The sequence below is a fragment of the Eumetopias jubatus genome, unplaced genomic scaffold (genome assembly GCF_037043125.1).
Source record: "Eumetopias jubatus isolate StellerSeaLion01/CBP00866 unplaced genomic scaffold, mEumJub1_p1.0 scaffold_13, whole genome shotgun sequence".
NCBI lineage: Eukaryota > Metazoa > Chordata > Mammalia > Carnivora > Otariidae > Eumetopias > Eumetopias jubatus.
The window spans coordinates 106,548,209-106,567,428 of NW_028274819.1; the positions used below are offsets into that span (position 1 = coordinate 106,548,209).

The following is a 19,220-nucleotide window of genomic DNA, read 5'->3' on the forward strand; positions in this document are numbered from 1 at the left end:
CAAGAGTTGTTTAAATTTGTCATTTCTTGAACTGCTCATGAGGCTGAATTTTTTTCTCTTATTGGGCACCTGCATTCTGTGAGCTGTCTGTTCCTACCACGTTACCATTTGTATGCTGGGGAGAGCTCTGTGTTTGTTTTCCCAGCGACTACGAGCTCTTTAGATGTTAAGGACATGGATTCTTTATTTGTCGTATATTTTTCCCCTTAGGCAAATAAAAGTTCTCATTTTAAAGAAAATTTCCCAAAATACGGAAGTTTAGATTTTCATGCAATGAAAATTATCTTGTAATTTCCTCCAAAAATTTTAACTTTACTAAAGTTTTCCCCAGCCATTCAAAGACTAGTGTTTTTGACAATTCCTCAACCATCTGGAATTTACTGTTATATGGTGGAAGATAAGGATCTAAATATGTGTATTTTTTCCAAGAGTTATCTAATGTCTTGGTGCTCCTGGTTGAATTCTGGCACCTTCTTCCCTTTACAGTTTATACAGACTAGGGTGATTCCACAGCTCTGGACTCCACCATGTCTTGCCTATCTATTCCTACCCTGGCTCAAGTAATGACTTAATGATTAATCTTCCCTTCAGGTATGTGGTCTGTGGTCTCTGTTTTTGATTTGAAAAGTATAGTTTTCTTCACACAAGTTCCTCAGTTTTTGTTAATGTTGGAGGTGGGCAGAGGGGCAGGAAGGGTTAACTTCAGCAACAATCATTAACAGTTTGTGCCTGAAACGCACACATTTTAAAATTACAAAATAACACAAAATACAGACACTGTATTGAGATGGAGTCCCTTCCTTCTACTTGACCCCAGAGAGCAGAGCTCCAGGGTCCTGCAGGTCTGTTGTGAACTACGTCACTGACTTCGTATTGCAGAAAGAGAAACCGAGGTCCAAGCATGTTGCTCAAAGTCCAATGGCTAGTAAGTGGCAAAACCAGAATTTTAATCTAGGTCTCCTGACTCCTACGCCTGTCCCAAAGTCAAAATTTTACGAAATTTGAAGTGAAAAGCTTCCAAATTGCAGAAAGAAAACAAAAAACCCCAAACCATTGGTTTATGGAGCAAGGATTACTGTTTCCTTATCATCAGAGAGCTGATGGACATCATCTTCATCAGTGCAACGTCTGACGGCGTCCGATGACCTGCCCGGGTACATCTGAAGCTATGACCAGACCACTCCCAGGGCTCACCTGTGATGAGAGCATCAGGCCGGGACTGCTCTTTCCTCCAAGCCGGAACAAAAACTGTAACATCTTTGTGGCCTCTTTCCAAAAACCAATCCACTGCCAATTTGATTCCCCGGCAGGAAAATACTTCTTTGTTTCCATGGCTGAAAGATGATTTTAGAACACATAAGACACAACAAAATCTAAATTCAACGTGATTCAATTTTGTCAGCAGAAATGACCACCTAATTACAATAGTAATGGACTTCAAATTTAAGATGGAATTGTACAGCTCAGGGAAACACAGAGAACCTGGAAAGCTGAAAATCTGTGAGGAAACATGAAAATTGGGATCATTCTTGTGGGGAGAATAAAGAAAAGAGGTTTCCCAGCATCAAGCTGTAAAGGTTAACTAGTCTGAAAGTTTTAATCAGGATGGGGGAGAAAAGGAAGGGGTCTCCACCACAAGCAAAAACTTCAGTCAAATGTGAAAAAGTCACCTAGAAAAAAAATCTATAAACGGAAAATCATGTTCACAGTGCTTAATTGCCTGTAAGAAACACTTCCCATGTCCTTTAATGAAAAGACACCTGGTTTTAACAATATTGTGTCAGACAAGGATTAATGATGACAAAAGGGCACTCAAAGTTGGATTAAGCAGTCTTAGCGCCTACAAGAAAACGCTCGGACGAAAGTGTAGTCACTCAGTAAATACTTAGCTAGCACCAGGCTCTGCCTGTGCACTTTAACCTTGTAACTCAAAAATTAACACTGAATCTAATGTTTTTAAAAGAAACAGTCTCCTGCTTTGAATATAACAACTGTTTTTTTTTTTGTATTTTTTTGCAGCTTGAGCTCCATAATGGAGACAGATATTCTTTACTCCTCGGTGTGAAGGAAATAAGGTAAGTAAATGCTCTGTTAATTTTTAGCACAAATCAAATATTAGGTGTATTAACATATTCTACTAGACCCCTTGGGAAGTACTAGCACCATCTAAATAATCATTTCAAGGACAAAACAGAAAGCCCAGCTTGCTTTGTAGATCCTGAAGCCTATAAATGCAAACCACATAGACTGTTCCTGTTCTATAGAATGTTCTGGGGCAAGGTGACAGGTGGACTCAGATGCAGTGGAAGCTTCAGAGGGAGGGATAAGGGAAGGAGTTTGAGGTCCTGGTTCCTAGGTAACTCAGGCTGCTCGATGGCCCTGCCAATGCCCCAGCAAATGACACAGTGATGCTGAGTTTCATAGAAAATACTACAATCAGTCTTCCGAAAAACTACAGAAAAGACTGGTAGCATCTCTTGAGAGACTATACATATTATTCCTAAATACAAACATTCACTGACACCTGACCATATTTTTATCTTGTATTAATGCTTTGAAATCTAAGTATATTGTGCCTTGCTAGTCGTTAATGACACGTGGTTTCCTGAGGCCTGAGCATTTAACTGTTTCTGGCTCTAAAGAGAGAACTGCATCAGCACTTTCTCCCTGGTGACTTCACTTGGGAAGGGAAATGGTCACATCTGACTCAGAAGATAAGATCTTCCATTTCTGCAAAGAATGTTCACAAGATGTGTGGCAACAGCAAATCATTTACAGTCATGGGACAAAGATTCTCTAGATGCTGAAACAGGTATTATCCCATCTGCTACTGACGGTAAAGGTTGTTACTGCCCTCTCCTTGCCCCACAACCCCCCGCCCCGTGCTCCCATCCAACAATACCTCATAGGGAGAAAGCCAGCAAGAGGATGAAAGGTATCACAGTGTGAACGATACACAGACACATACAAAGAGCCTGGGTTTCTGAGCAGATGGATCCACACCTATCTCTTACCTTGTTATTTGAGAAAAAAATACCTCCTCTCAATTTAAGAAACTGTAGGCAAGTTTTCTATCATTTGTAGCTAAAGAAAACTTGGAAAGCTCTATGAATGTGTATTTTCATGTAAAAACGTTAGAAGGACAAAAAAGCTATCAAATAATAGTAAAAAGAGAATTCACAAGGATGCTATAACTGTGAACTGAGTCTCCAAACGAGTAATGCAAAAGATGACTGGATTAGTAGAAAGAAAATATCAGTTGAATGATGAAGCAGGAAATGTACTAAGAATACAGATAACTAGGGCAATCACTTACAAGCTTGACCTAATGGACATACACAGAAACCTGCACAAAATGAGAAAATCATTTCAAATACATGTGGAAGATTCATGAAACTGGCTATGTACTAGGCCCCAGAACAGATTACAACAGACAGCAAGAAACTGTATCATACAGACAATATTCTTGGACAATGTTATTACATTGAAGATACAAGGTTCTAGTTCAAAAATTTGTATTGCTCTACACTAGCAAACCAATTTAAAATTTTAACTAAAAAATCCCATTTGTAGGGGCACCTGGGTGGCTCAGTCAATGAAGTAGCTGACTCTTGATTTCAGCTCAGGTCACGATCTCAGGGTCCTGGGATCAAGCCCTGTGTCAGGTTCTGTGCTCAGCAGAGAGTCTGCTTCAGGATTTTCTCTCTCCCTCTGCCTCTCACTCTTGCTCTCTTTCTAAAATAAATAAATCTTAAAAAAAAAAAATCCCATTTGTGAAAGTAACAAAAACTAAAATCTAAAGAGGAAAAGATAGACAGGAGCTTTATGGAGCAAATCAAAATGGAAAGCCTGTATTGAAGGGCATAAGTGAGGACCTGAATGAAAGGAACAATAATGTATCATTTTCATGGATGGCGAGACTCTTATTTATTTATGAAGATGGCAATTGTCAGATTAATCTGTAAGTCCACTGCAATTCCAATAAAAGTCCTCAAAGGGATTTTCAGGGAACCTGAGAGGCTCATCCTAAAATTACTATGAGAAAACAAAAGACCAGAATGGTTAAGCAATATTGAACAAAAGAGGAAGAACTTTCCTGTTAGTTGCAATACGTAGTATAAAACTACAGAAATCCAATCAAGGTTATACTGGTACAGGCAAAGATTAAAAAACAAAACATATAACAAGAGTGAGCTGAAGGTAATACATGTGTATAAGTGACATTAGAAATTAATGAAGATGGACCATTTACCAGGGTCCTAGGGCAACTGATTATATGGAAAACAACTGTGTTTTTATCTCCTACCATACACAAAAATAAACTGTAGATCAAAGATTTAAATATGAAAAATACTGTGAAACTTTTAAAAGAAATTATAGGACATACATTAGGATGGGGAATTTTTTTTTTTAAGGTTTTATTTTAGAGCGTGTGCACAGGTGTGGGCAGGGGGAGGGGTAGAGGGAGAGGAAGAAAGGACCGCAAGCAGACTCTGAGCCCCGCTTCAGGTTCCTTGCTCAGCACAATCTCATGACCCTGAGATCATGATCTGAGCTGAAAACAAGAGTCGGAGGCTTAGCTGACTGAGCCACCCAGGTGCCCTGATGGGGAAATACTTCCTAAAGAAGACACACAATCATGTGCCATCAAGGAAAAGCCTGAAAGATTTGCATACATAAAGCTTATACAAAAGAATAAACAAAAATGCCATAGATTGGGACAAGGTATTGCAATGTATAGGACCAAAGAAAAGGTGGTGCTCAGTATATAAAATACTCCTATACATTGAGAAGGGTAACCACTTTTTTAAGGCAAAAGATATGAACAGTGAATTCACAGAAGAGGAAACCCAAATGACCAACGAACATATGAAAAGATGCTCAATAGTGAAGACATGCAAATTAAAGCCAAAAATGAGACACCACTTCACACCCATAAGATTGGAAAAAATAAAGTCTGCAAACACCAGATGTTGCCAAGGATGTGTGAAAGCAGGAACTCATACGTTACAGGTGGGAGTGTAAATTGGTGTAACTATTCAGGAGAACAATTTGGCAGTACTTTATAAAGTTGAAGGCGTGCTTTCTCTAAAACATAGTAATTCCATATCCAGGTATAGTAACACCCCACACTAATATGAAATCAGGTTCAATGCAATTAGCAATGGGCTCTCATGCTTGACCCAGGCTCGGGGCTCGTGGGGGCGGGAGAGGCAGGCAAGGGTGGATGTGTAGAGGGGGTCTGAGTCTCTGACACTTTCCCAGACGATCTTTTCCTCCTGATCAGACCAAAGAAATGAGTGCTAACCACGAAAACCCTGGAATGGTTGCTGTTGCCTTGGAAGTGCCTCCCAGCTACCAAGGCCCAGAATCATCCCCAGAAATATTAAAAGCCCAAGCAGATAAATGACTGGTGGTTCCAAACTGCAGCTGGGACTTCTCCAGACTAGGAGAGCTTTAGGAGAATGAACTTAATCTCCCCTTACTGAGGCGTGTTGAAGGATGTGCATCATCACATGTGCTGGATACAATACTTGTAGGAGGTTCTGATAAAGAATTATAAAAACAGGACATCAGAGCAAACACACTGCAGCTCCTGGTGCAAATGAACTATCAGTTGAGTATTTACTAAAATAAGTAGGATGATGTTTAAGAACTGAAGTTTTAATTCCATATAAATAGAGAAGAAAATTCATTATAGTTCTGTAGTCACTTACGGGCTATGTCTGCATGCATTTTCTCAGTAGTAAAAATAGCTAATTCTATATTTATGAATTGGCATGTTCTTTTGGGCCTTGATTTCTTTTTTATTTCAACAATTTGGCAATAAAGATGGTATACCTCATGTGAGTCCTTCTGATGCTGAATTTGTTGGAAGATCTGTGGCCACCTTTGATTAGGTAAGAGACCCTGAATGTTTGATAAAACATGTCCTTTGACTCAGTGGGATTGGGTTCGCAGGGAAAATTCCAAATTCTCACTGCAAATTCTGAGTTCCTATATAACACAGGCTCAAAGTTGGCATGTGGTTCACCACTGGCTTTAATGGTAGAAGAATACAAGAAGTCTACCAGCAGGTAACTTTCTTAAAAGGCTTATTTTACTCTGTTCATGTTTGGAATAAGCATGCTTATAAAAATCCTGCTTTGCAATGACCAGAGAAAGGCTCACTTGAAGTAGGCAAATTGATTTATAGGGATTTTTAGAAATGCCCTACTTAAAAGGATTATTTGTATCTCTGAATACCAGGAAATAAAAGAATGAACTGGGACAGTCAGAAAGAATGAATTAAACTCTAGGCTCCTTTCCCCTGGTTCTCAAGCCTTCTTGCTGTTGTTTCTTCTCCCCCTAACTTCCCTTTGCCTTCTTTGCCTGGGACTGAGAAGATACTTCCCAATGGCTTTAGGGTCTGAGAATAACTTCCCTTGCTAGCCTTACTTGAATGTTCTGATGTGAGCTCTACCTCCAAGATCCCCTACATTCAACATGCACAACATAGCTAGGGAAGCAGAAATGATGAAGATAATGGAAAAAGGAGTCTTGAGAATTTGGATAAGAGATTGTCCTAGAATGAAAGCATCCGGTTGGCAGATAGTTGCCCTGATGACTTGGAAGGAAGGGGAAACAAAAAGAGTCAGCCTACTAAACAGTATAGAGAGCCATACGAACCAACTTTTCACCTTAGGGTGAGGAAAATCAGCCTGATCCCTTGAGGGCTGTGAGGAGTCCGATGCCTTTTACAAGTTAGCCAGGACTGCTGGGTGGATCAGATATGGAAGGAGTATATGTGCCCCGTTCCTAGCTGATATATTTTTTTTTTTTTTTTTAGATTTTTATTTATCAGAGACAGAGGCAGGCAGAGGGAGAAGCAGACCCCTGGCTCAGCAAGGAGCCTGATGTGGGAACTCGATCCCAGGACCCTGGGCTCATGACCTGAGCCAAGGCAGACGCTTAACTGACTGAGCCCCCCAGGCGCCCCTGATATTCTCTGTCTTAAGAGTTATTTTCCAGTGCTCCGGAGAGATCTGCAAGGATGTACCAAGGTCCTCGATCACATGTCTTTAGTCCTACAGCCCTACGCATGAAGAGGGATACCGGCTGCTTGCGTGGAGGTTTGACGCGGGGAAGAGACATGGTGGGGGCCAAGGCCGAGCCCCCTCAAAGCGGAGTGCCGTGGCCTCAGGCAGCTCTGACCATGTAGGGGGCAGATCAGAATAGACCCCTAATCCCCCTGGCTGTTTTGTCAGCCTTGCTGTGGGTGGGATTCAAGCACCAGGAAGAGACGGGGTGCTTGGATGGTAAGCATACACAGTTCCTCAGGGACTGGCTTTGGGAAAGAGGTTTTCCCAGAGTTTTGGGAAAAGATGGAGAGAGGTGAAGGCAAAAGGAAACTCAAGACTGCAGGGTTACCAAGCCTTATAAAGGTGTCTTTTTCCTCCTACCTTAATCATTTCCTGTTGTTTCTTAAGGATCCTAGAGCAATGTATTCTGCAATTTCTTGCTTTTCATGTTTCACCCAGAATCCCCAGACCACCTTTCCCCTACTCTTTCACCTGTGAGGTTCCCGAGCGGATCTGAGGTCACCTCTTGTCTCCCAGTGAGGGTTAATGTGTTGCGAAGAGACCTGCTGTATAAACTACCATATTCTCTACTCCAGTTAGAGTATTTTTGAAACTTCTGGGAGACAAGGCATCTGAGTTAGTAAATGTGTGCTAGGGAGCTGCCAGGCTATGGGCCAAAGTCTGAAGAAGAGAGACTTCAGAACGTCAGTGGCAACTAATAAACCACAAGGGAAACTAATTGCGGATTTATTAGTCATTGCAACTTCCCCAGCAGATTCTGTAATTCATTGTACAGCCTGTACCAGACAGTAACATGAAATTAATTTGCAGACCAAGCTGCAGAAAGGGCTACTGAGTTGGCTGGGGTAACCCTGATACTTCTACAGAGGGACTCTAACTCACGCACAGAAGCAACTCCCTGTGGACTAGAAACTGGAAACCAGGGGGACTAAAATAAACACAGAGTATCTTGAAAACATACTCTTGATAAGACTTTCACTATCCTAACTTTTCATTCTGTAAATTCACTGTCTCTAACCATATATACTTCTGTAACAAATTTGAAAAGTACACGAATTCAACTTTTTTGTCAATTCCATTAGCACTCAACATGATTTGCTGTAACAACACAATGTATACTTCTCAATGGAGGACTGCAGCTTACTTGCTTATTAACGTGGCATTAGGTTAGTCACCTATGAGGGTTAATGGGGTATAAAGGCATATTTTGTAATACAGAGAAAAATTCAGGAAAGTACATATTTTCATGTAGTTCGCTTCAAAACAGGACCTAGAAGAGGGAGAAATGGGCCAGCCATTCCATCAGCCATATCTAGGAAAGAGGATTTCCTACACTTCCTTAAGTTATATATACACACATTAACTGGGTTAACCAAAGGATGGGAAGGGTTACTTTAAAATTATAACTTATCATCCAGTGATAGACATGAAGAGTACCCGAAAACATGGAGAAATCCGAAAATGGAACAAGGCATCTATTACAGGGACTGCCTCTTTTCAATTCTTTTAATGGCACTGAAAAAAAGGGAAGCCAAAGGAGTTTCTTTTTAATTACCTTTGGTTTGAGTATTTGCTTTGAACTAACATATTGCCTGCCATGCTCGTAAAGAACGTTGGAGGTACCGGGAGGAAGATGTAAGTAGTAAAAGGATCCTGAGCATGCCTCCTCCCTGGGGCACACTGCGGCAACTCCTGCAGGTACCCAAGGGGTTTCACACCAAGATACTAATTAAAATCGCAAAAATTAAAGAGCATATTCAAAGCAGCAAGAGAAAAAAGAATTACATTCAAGGAAGACCCCATAAGGCTATCAGTTGATTTTCAGCAGAAACTTTGCAGGCCAGAAGAGAGGGGCAGGATATACTCAAAGTGCTGAAAGGGGAACAACCTACAGTCAAGAATACTCAAGCTGGAAAGATTACCCTTCAGAACTGAAGGAAAAACAGTTTGGCACACAAAAGTTAGAGGAGTTCACCACCACTAAACCAGTCTTACAAGAAATATTAAAGGGACTTCCTTAAGTGAAAAGAAAAGGCCCTAACTAGAAGAAAATTAAGAAAAAACCTCACTGGTAAAAGCAAACATAATGGTAGCAGATCATTTATAAAGCTAGTACAAAGGTTAAAGTAGTAAAATTCTATCTACAGAAACTAGGCAAGGGGCTCAAAGATGTAAAATATAATCTTTTAGAATGTGTTCAAACTTAAGTGACCGTCAACTTCATATAAACTGCTATATACTTAAACCTGTAATAAATACACATAAGAGAAAGTGATATCTGATTGTGTACAGCAGAACACTAAAGACAGTCATCAATCACAAGGCAAGAGCAAGAGAAGAAACCAACAGAGAAGTATAAAAACAACCAGAACACAATGACCAAAAGGATAAATGGCAATAAGTACATACCTATCAATTACTTTAAATGTAAATGGACTAAATGCTCCAACCCAAAGACATAGCGCCACTGAATGATAAACTGATCTCTATGATCTTACAAGCAACTCACTTCAGACCTAGAGACACATACAGACTTGAAGGGATAGAAAAACATACACTATGCAAATGGAAGTGAAAAAAAATTGGGATAATATTTATATCAAGATAGACTTTAAAACAAAGACTGTAACAAGAGACAAAGGACATTACATGATAAATCAATCCAACAAGAGGATATAAACATGGTAAATATCTATGTTCTCAACATAGGAGCACCTAAATACATAAATATTAATGTAAAACAAATATTAACATAAAACAAATTGACAGTAATACAATAATAGGGGAATTTAATACCCCACTTACATAACCCAAACAGAAAATCAACAAACAGTAGCTTTGAATGACACTTAGACAAGACAGACCTAACAGATACAGACAGAACATTCCCTCCAAAAAGAGAATACACGTGTTCTTTTTAAGCGCCCATGGAACATTCTCCAGGATAGATTACACATGGGCCACAAAACAAGTCTCAACAAATTTAAGATTGAAATCAAGCATCTTTTTTTGAGCACAAGGGTATGAAAAAAATTGGAAGAAACAGGGAATAAAGTTCTGCATTTCTATACATTAATAATGAACTAGCAGAAAGAGAAATTAAGGAAACAATCCCATTTACAACTGCATCAAAAAGAATAAAATACCTTGGAAGATATTCAATGAAAGAGGTGAAAAACCTGTACTCTGAAAACTGTAAGACACAGATAAAGGACCTGAATAAATATTGTTAAAATGTCCATACTACCCAAAGCAATCTTCAGATTCAAAGCAATCCCTATCAAAATACCAATATTATTTTTTTACAGAGCTAGAACAAGTTAATTCTAAAGTTTATACGGAGCTACAAATGACCCCGAATAACCAAAGCAATGTTGAGAAAGAACAAACCAGCTGCAGGTGTCCCAATGCCAGATTTCAAGATAGACTACAAAGATGTAGTAATCAAAACAGTACGGTACTGCCACAAAAACAGACTCAGATCAATGGAACTAAACTGAGAGCCCAGAAACAAACCCACATTTCTATGGTCAATTAATCTATGATGAAGGAGGCAAGAATATACAATGAGGAAAGGATAGTCTCTTCAATAAATGGTGCTGGGGAAACTGGACCACTCACTTTCTTACCCCATACACAAAAACCCCAAGCCTCAAAATGGATTAGAGACCTAAATGTAAGTCCTGAAATCCTAAAACTACTAGAAGAAAACTTAGGCCATGATCTCCTGGACATCAACCTTAGCACTATTTTTCTGGATCTGTCTCTGAGGTAAAGGAAACAAAACCAAAATAAATGGCTGGGAATACATCAAACTCAAAAGCTTTTGCACAGCAACGAAAACCATTAACAAAATAAAAAGGCAAGCTACCTAACGGGAGAAAATATTTGCAAAATGATGTATCTTATAAAGAACTCACACAACAAACAAAAACACAACTCAAAAACCTCACAAACAATCTGATTAAAAAATTGGCAGAGGATCCAAACAGACACTTTTCTAAATAAGAAATAGATGGCCAAGAGATACATGAAAAGATGCCTATCATCACTAATCGTCAGAGAAATGCAAATCAAAACCACAATCAGATATCACCTCAAGCAAGTCAGAATGGTTAGTATCAAAAATGCAAGAAATAACAAATATTAGTGAGGAAGTAGAGAAAAGAGAACCTTCAAGCACTACTGGTAGGATTATAAATTGGTTCAGCCACTACAGAAAACAGTATAGATGTTCCTCAAAAAATTGAAAACAGGAATACTATACAGTCCAGTAATTTTACTTCTGGGTATTTACTCAAAGAAAAAGAAGACACTAATTTGCAAAGATATATGCACCCCTGTGTTTACTGCAGCATTATTTACAATAGGGAAGCAACCTAACTGTCTACCAGTAGAAGAATGGATAAAGAAGATGTGGTGTAGATAATGCAATGGAATATTACCTAATCTTAAAAAGTATAAAATCTTGCCATTCATGAAAACATGGATGGACCTAGAGGGTATTTTTTTTTTTTTAAGATTTGACGGAGAGAGACAGAGAGAGAGAGAGGAACACAAGCAGGGGGAGTGGGAGAGGGAGAAGCAGGCTTCCCGCCGAGCAGGGAGCCCGATGCGGGGCTCGACCCGAGGACCCTGGGATCATGACCTGAGCCGAAGGCAGACGCTTAACGACTGAGCCACCGAGACACCCTTCAGAGGGTATTCTGCTAAGTGAAATAAGTCAGACAGAGAAAGACCAACACCACGTGGTTTCACTTATATAAGGAATCTAAAAAAGAAAACAAAATACCAAAACAAACATACAAATGATAAGAATCAGACTCAAAAATACAGAGAACAAATTGGTGGCTGCGAGAGGGGAGGGCTATAGGGGGATAGCTGAAATAGGCAAAGGGGACTGAGAGGTACAAGCTTCCAGTTATAAAATAAGTCATAGGGGTAGAACGTACACCTTCGAGAAGACAGTCGATAATACTTTAATAACTTTGTATGGTGACAGATGGTAAATGCATTTCACTGTAGTGAGCATTTTCTAACGCACATAATTGTTGAATCTCTATGTTGTACACCTGAAACTAATACAATATCTGTCAACTATACTTCAACAAAAAAAAGATGGTGAACTTACGAAAAAAAAAATACTTGGAAATCACTGGTGACTTTCATTCTCGTTTTGACATTTATGTAGCAAGTATATTACTTATATGATCCAAGGAAAGCAATTCTTAAAACAATCTTTCCATAACTGATCTAAAATCCAATTATAAAAATAATACCTAGAATGTCATACTAGTAATACATTAGCATAGCTAATTATTATGGTAGTTGGCAGCGTCTGTAAGGTGCTCAGCAGCGCGCCCAGGACACACAGAGTTATTAGTGCCTTTACTCTCTCATGACCTTGTAGTCCTAATTTGTGCAACATGGAGAAACTTGCTTTGGAATGAAAACGAAACCAATAAAATCTTTATTAGCTTTAATCTCACCACTGATAGTAAATTGTGATTTTGAGAACGATATATTTGATGTCTGGAGATCACTAAACTGAAACCAAAAAGTAATCAAGGTAACCAGAGGACTGAAAAGAGAATTGCCTTTTTTAATAACCTTGTATATATCCTTTTTTATTTAAGTCAAAAATGTGACCTATAAGTACGCTCTATTCTCCACTTGAAGGTGCAAGGATGATTATAAAACTCCAGTGGCTTTAATGGGCCATTATTACATTAAGCTACCCGTAAGAACACAAGTTCCCAGGGTTGTCAGTGAAGTGGTTACAATGAAAAATTTAAGAGTCAAAGGTACCCCTTTAAACCAGAGAACCATATTTGAATCTTTTGCACCAACTCCTTCAAGTTTAGATTTAGCTTCGTTACATCACAGGAAGTCGGGGTGCACTGGATGTTAATCACAGAGTAACTGTAACATGATAAGAACACTAATAAAAATATTGAACACTAAATTATTAACAGACCCAGGTGCTCTTCAAATATTTCATAACTTGGTATTTTTTTCAATTTTTAGGCCTGATCATACACAAACCATGTTGGACATGTGAAAATATTTTACTTTTAAAGAACTCTTTAAAAAATGGCTTTAAGACCTTCTTCACTGATCCTGTATTTTTTCAATGTTTTAGGATTGTTTAAAAGATATTCTCACATCTATCCTATGTTCCTTAAATAGGGAGAAAGGAGTGCAGCTGGATATAACCCTGAATATGGAAATAAGAGAAAATTTTACTTTCTATCATTGTAGTCTAAATTTTATATTGTGTGATAATGTATAATGAATTTCATGTGCTGCCTTATGGGAATCCAAAATTTTCTTTTACACTGCAGACTCATACAACTGAATGAAGTCTATTTTGTCACTCTAATAGCTGCTCAGATTTAGGATCTCTGATCTTTTTTCCCATACACCAAGAGCACTCTGAAGCTAAACCCAGTTGTTATGGTGCTGAACACTGAATGTACCACCAGAAACTAAATCTATACTCCGTTATTGGCGATCATTTCATCAGGGTTCATCAAGTTGTGTTCAAAACTTCCACACGGTGGCTCAGAGACACTTCTAGACAGCAGGGAAGGGAATTTTTAAGTAGAAACAAAGCCCACCTGTAGCACTCAATTCAAACAGAATTCTGATTTTGTCTGTTTAAAAAAAGTGCTTCCAAGATTTGCAGGATTATACCGCTTAAGAAAAAAAAAGTCTGAAAAATCACCAATTTACAATAATGAAACTATATGAAATGTAAAACAGTTTACGATCGCCCTCCACTTGGTTATGGATATAAGAGCAGTGGGGTCAAGAGAGTCTTGAGAATGGAAAACCGTAAGGAAGAAGGAAACGGGAAAGACTGTGTTGACCTTATAAGGTCCATAATTTGAAGCCAAAATTAGGAAGCACATCTAGCTGACCTTGATCCAAGTGGGTCATTAGTCTAAAGATGTTGAAGAGAACATATCTGTTAAGCAGTTATAAAAATGTCTTCAATTTCAGCAAAAGTAGAAAACATAGACCCTAATCACATTTTCCTATTTTTATAACTGGGTAAACATTTCCCATTTCTTATAATTGGTAACACTACTTGGGGGATCTGTAATTAACTTTATTCATATGTAATGGGATTACTACTGTTGCTGATTCCTACAGTAAGGTTTAAACACATTTGAGATAACAGGAAAGTTTACTGACTACTGGCCTATTAAAATTCATGGTTGATGCCATCCAGAATTGTGAATTTAGGATTATAAAGAGATGCAGTGGAATATTACTAATATTTGTCTTTGTTATACTCCATACTGATATAATTAAAAACGGAAAAAACTAGTCATGATTGTTTCTTTTTGTAATCTCTAAGGACTTTCTTTACAACAGTAAGAGAAATGGGACACCGCCAACTAACCTGTAAGTAATACCTAGGATACTCACCTAGGGGGAAATTAAGCTGTCCTTTAGTTAATGGTAAGCCCCAATTAAGCTGGGGCATAAAAAGCATTCCACTGAGAGACTATCTAATAGAAATATAATGTGAACCACATACACAATTTTAAATAATCTGGCACAGTGCATTTTTAAATGCAAAAAGCAAAAAAAAAAAGTAAAAAGCAGTTGAAATTAATTTTGTTTGAAATTAATTTTAGTAATCTTTCATTTAACTCAATTTACCAAAAATTATCATTTTAAGACATAACCAACATAAAAGTTATTGATATATTTCACATACTTTTTCAAAATGTGGTATGTATTTTACATTTACAGAATATCTCAATTTGGACTAGATACACTACAAGAGCTCAAAGCCACATGTGGTTAGTAGTCACCATGCTGGACCACATAGGTCCGCTGCACAGAATTTTGATTAATTTTTGTTGAGAACCAAAACCAAATTTGAATGAAAGCTCTCTCTTCGTGTAAACCAAACATGTGTGGACTAGGTGTCCAGGAGGATTTTATTAACTATATATTGGGGCTGTACTTAAGTGTGAAACAGGCAATAGGACAGCAAATCCACCAAATAACTGGAGGCACATTTTAGAGCCTAGCTAAGATGACCTTCAATATTCAAATTTACATTGAAACGAGTTCTCAAGTTCACAAAGCCTCACAAACCAGATTAGATACATGAAAGCCTTTGTGCGTTTCAAGATCAGAAGCTAAATCCCATTATATAGATTGCTAAACTCTGCTCGTATTTTATAAATATCTGGGTTTACCCCACTAGTCTTGGTATATATCAAGAAAAGTGATCACAACTTACACATTTTCTCTGCTCATACTCTAAAATCTATGTCTGATTTCTGTTCAAACTTTCAGCCATTCACCTGGAGTGTTTGTGTACATCCCTGTTAACACAGATTTGTACTAACACCAGCTGGTTCCTATCACAAGCCTTTTTTAGGAGTGGAGGTAGAAACGGTTAATTTCTCCATTCCCTGCTGTTTGGTATGCAAAAGCAATGAATATTTTTAGTTCATCTTTTTTTCCAGTTGCCCACAATTTAACCTTTGCATTTATTTTCAAATATAAGTAGGCTTCCTTGTCTGCAATCTTAGTGCTGAAATCCTTCTCTAAATTTCTTTACACAGTGAATTTTTTTTAAAAAAGATTGTATTTATTTATTTGAGAGAGAGTGCACAAGCCAGGGGAGCAGCAGAGGGAGAAGCAGGCTCCCTGCTGAGCAGGGAGCTCAATCTCAGGACCCTGGGGTCATGACCCGTGCCAAAGGCAGATGCTCACCTGCCTAAGCCACCCAGGCACCCCATAGTGAACTTTTTTAAAGGCATATTTGATATGCCCCTCTTCCCCTGCTTGAATTCTTTTGGTGGCTTCTTATCATTATCAGAGAGGCAATACAAGCAGGGATCCTACTAGCCAAAAGTGGTCCGGCTGACATTATTAGCAAAGAAAATATTTATCCTAATACTCTGCACAAACGTGCATGCAACAATAAAGCCCATCTGCTAGTCAGGAGATTTGACCCAAATCCAGAAATCTTGGTTCCATGACCAAGATAGAGGACTTGCCATGATTGGGGAAGGCGTGGGGAGGAGTTTGAATAATTCGTTCATATCAGAAAGAGAAGAGTGGTGTGCCTAGTTTTCATTCTACTTGACAGGAGACTCTGTGGTACATCATCATGTAGGGGGAGTGATGAGGCTCTGGGGTTTTTCTTGTTTACTACTCATATAATGGGTAGAAGCTAAAGCAAAATACAGAGATACAGTTAATTCTAATGAAGTCAGGTGACCAGGTCATGGAAGCATACTAAAGAAATCAAGTACTAGAGTTGGGAAGATGGCAGAAGAGGAGGATCCTGAGCTCAACTTGACCCACGGATACAATGACAGCTACATCCTTATAACAAATCCTGAAAATGACCTGAAGACTGACAGAACAGACCTTTTACAGTGACTCATAAGAAGGAAGCTTTACAGCAAAGGCAAGGAGGGGTGGAGCCCTGGTTGGGAGCCAAACCTCTGGTGGGAATAACCACAAATGGGAGGGAGAAGCAAGGGGATCAGACCCCATGGCGGGTGCCCCTGGCACCAGGGACCTGCACTGGGAAGATGAGCCCACAGAACATCTGGCTTTGAAAACCAGTGGGGCTTAACTTCAGGAGCTTTAAAAATCATCGGGGCTCAACTCAGGGAACCAAAAAAAAAAATCAGTGGGCTTAATGGCAGGAGAGCCAGAGGGCAATATGAAACTGAGTCCCTGCCCTTAAAGAGCCAGGGTAATAAATAACTCCACTGAGACACAGCATAGTAACAGCAGTTTGAAAAGTGCCTGGGGTATACACGTAAGAGCTTTATTGACTGATCTTAGACTATGTGATGGAGGGAGGGGCAGAGAACCGCAAGAGATTTCTCCAAGAACAAAAGTGCCAGTGGGTGCCATTTCTCATCCCCACCCTCCCCCGCCCAGATAGCCAGATGCTTGTAGCAGTCAGCCCTATCAACTCTCCATCTACCTTGCGAGCACCATAAACCGTGCCCTGACATTCCCCTGCGGACCTGTCCCATCTAATCCACCCATCTTGGTGGGCATACCTCCAAAGCAGCTCTTGCCCTCACCATACCCTGCAGGCAACCCCAGAGGGACCAGCACAACTGCCAAGTGACTCCTGTCTGGGGAGGGAGAGATGTCCCAGCACACCAGCATGCCCACAGTTCCAGCAGCCCAACCTCTTAGCTGGCTGCATAGGGAGTAAGCCCTGCCCTTTGGTGCACCTGCAGATGCGGCAGAGAGGCTAATGGCAGACACCTACTCTGACTGCTGGCCTGCCCATAATCCAACCATGGCAGTTGTCTCAGGCCTCTCAACAGCCTGGGACCAAACTCTACCCAGTAGGCCCACATCAGGCAAAGCGGGTCATTGCAGCTTGCTGGGCTGAAAACGGGACACAAGGCATCACAGGACCTCTTTTACACAAGACCACTACAAGACCAGAAGACATAGCTAACCTACCTAACACACAGAAACAAATAGAGAGTTAGACAAAATGAGGAGACAGAGGAATAGGTCCTAAATGAAAGAAAACAAAATCACAGTAGTAAAAGAGCTAAATGAAATGGAGATAAGCAATATGCCTAATAAAGAATTCAAAGTAATGATCCTAAAAGACACTAACTTGAGAAGAGTGGATGATCTCAGAACTTATAGGAAGAGGTAGAAAATATAAAAAAGAACCTGTCAGAGCTGAAGAATTCAGTAATGGAACTAAACAATACACTAGAAGGAATAAATAGCAGATTAGAAGACACTGAAGAACAGATCACTGATCTGAAAGATAAGGTAATGGAAAGCAACCAAGCTGAAGAGCAAAAAGAAAAAAATAATAAAAAAATGAGACTAGCTTAAGGGAATTCAGCAACATCACTAAGTGTAATAACATTTGCATTATAGGAGTCCTGGAAGGAGAAGAGAGAGAGCAAGGGGCAGAAAACTAATAAGAAAATAGCCAAAAATTTTCCTAACCTGGGGAAGGAAACAGACATCCAGATCCAGGAAGCACAGAGAGACCCCAACAAGATGAACCCACATTAGTCCACACTAAGACACATAATAATTAAAATGGCAAAAAATGGTGATAAAGAGGGAATTTAAAAGCAGCAAGAGAGAACAGTTACATACAGGGGGCATCCCATAAAGCTATCAGCTGATTTTTTAGCAGAAATTATGCAGGCAAGATAAAGTTTTGGATAAAACTTTGCAGGAGTGGCATGAAATATTCAAACTGCAGAAAGGAAGAAAAAAAAATCCTTCTACAACCAAGAATACTCTACCCAGCAAGATTATCGTTCAGAATAGGAGAGTTTCTCAGATAAAAATTGAAGTTCATCACCACTAAACGAGCCTTGCAAAAAAAATTAGAGGGAGTCCTTTAAGTGAAAGGGCCACAACTAGAAGAAAATTATGGAAGGAAACAAGTTCACAGGTAAAAGCAAATATGTAGTACAGGTAGTAGATTAATCACTTACAAAGCCAGTATGGAGGTTTGAACACAAAGGTAGTAAAATCAATTATATTTACAAAAATTAGTCAAGGGATACACAAAATAAAAAAGATGTAGGATATGACATCTATATATAAAATATGGTGCTTTTAGAATATAAAATTTAGTGCTTTTAGAATATATTCAAACTTAAGTGACCATCAACTTAATATAGTCTGTTAATACACATAAGATGTTAAACGTCAACCCAATGATAACCACAAATCAAAAACCTATAATAGATAACACAAAAACTAAAGAGAAAGGAATCCAAGCACAACACTAAAGAAAGTTATCAAACCACAAGGGAAGAGAGCAAAAGAAGAAAGGAACAGAGAAGAACTAAAAAAACAAACAAACAAAAAAACCCCAGAAAACAATGAGGAAAATGGCAGTAAGTACACACCTGTCAATAATTACTTTAAATATTAATAGACTAAATGCTCCAATCAAAAGACAGAGGGTCAGTGAATGATAAAAAGCAAGACCTATCTCTACATTCCCTGTAAAAGACTCACCTAAAGACACATACAGACTGAAAGTGAAGGGGTAGAAAAACATACCCCATGCAAACGGAAGCGAAAAAGAAGCGGGGTAGCGATACTCATATCAGACAAAATAAGACTTTAAAACAA

General features: G+C 39.1%; 1 protein-coding gene across 2 annotated transcripts in view; it reads right to left on the reverse strand.

Annotated features, from left to right (window-relative positions):
* The window catches only part of ZC3H12C (zinc finger CCCH-type containing 12C), a 75,850-nt gene that overhangs the window by 12,989 nt on the left and 43,641 nt on the right, over positions 1-19,220 (reverse strand). For both annotated transcript variants that reach the window (XM_028105997.2, XM_088017726.1), the window contains exon 3: positions 1,195-1,334. In XM_028105997.2, coding sequence (XP_027961798.1) covers positions 1,195-1,334 — 140 coding nt within the window. The remainder of the gene's footprint in view (positions 1-1,194; positions 1,335-19,220) is intronic.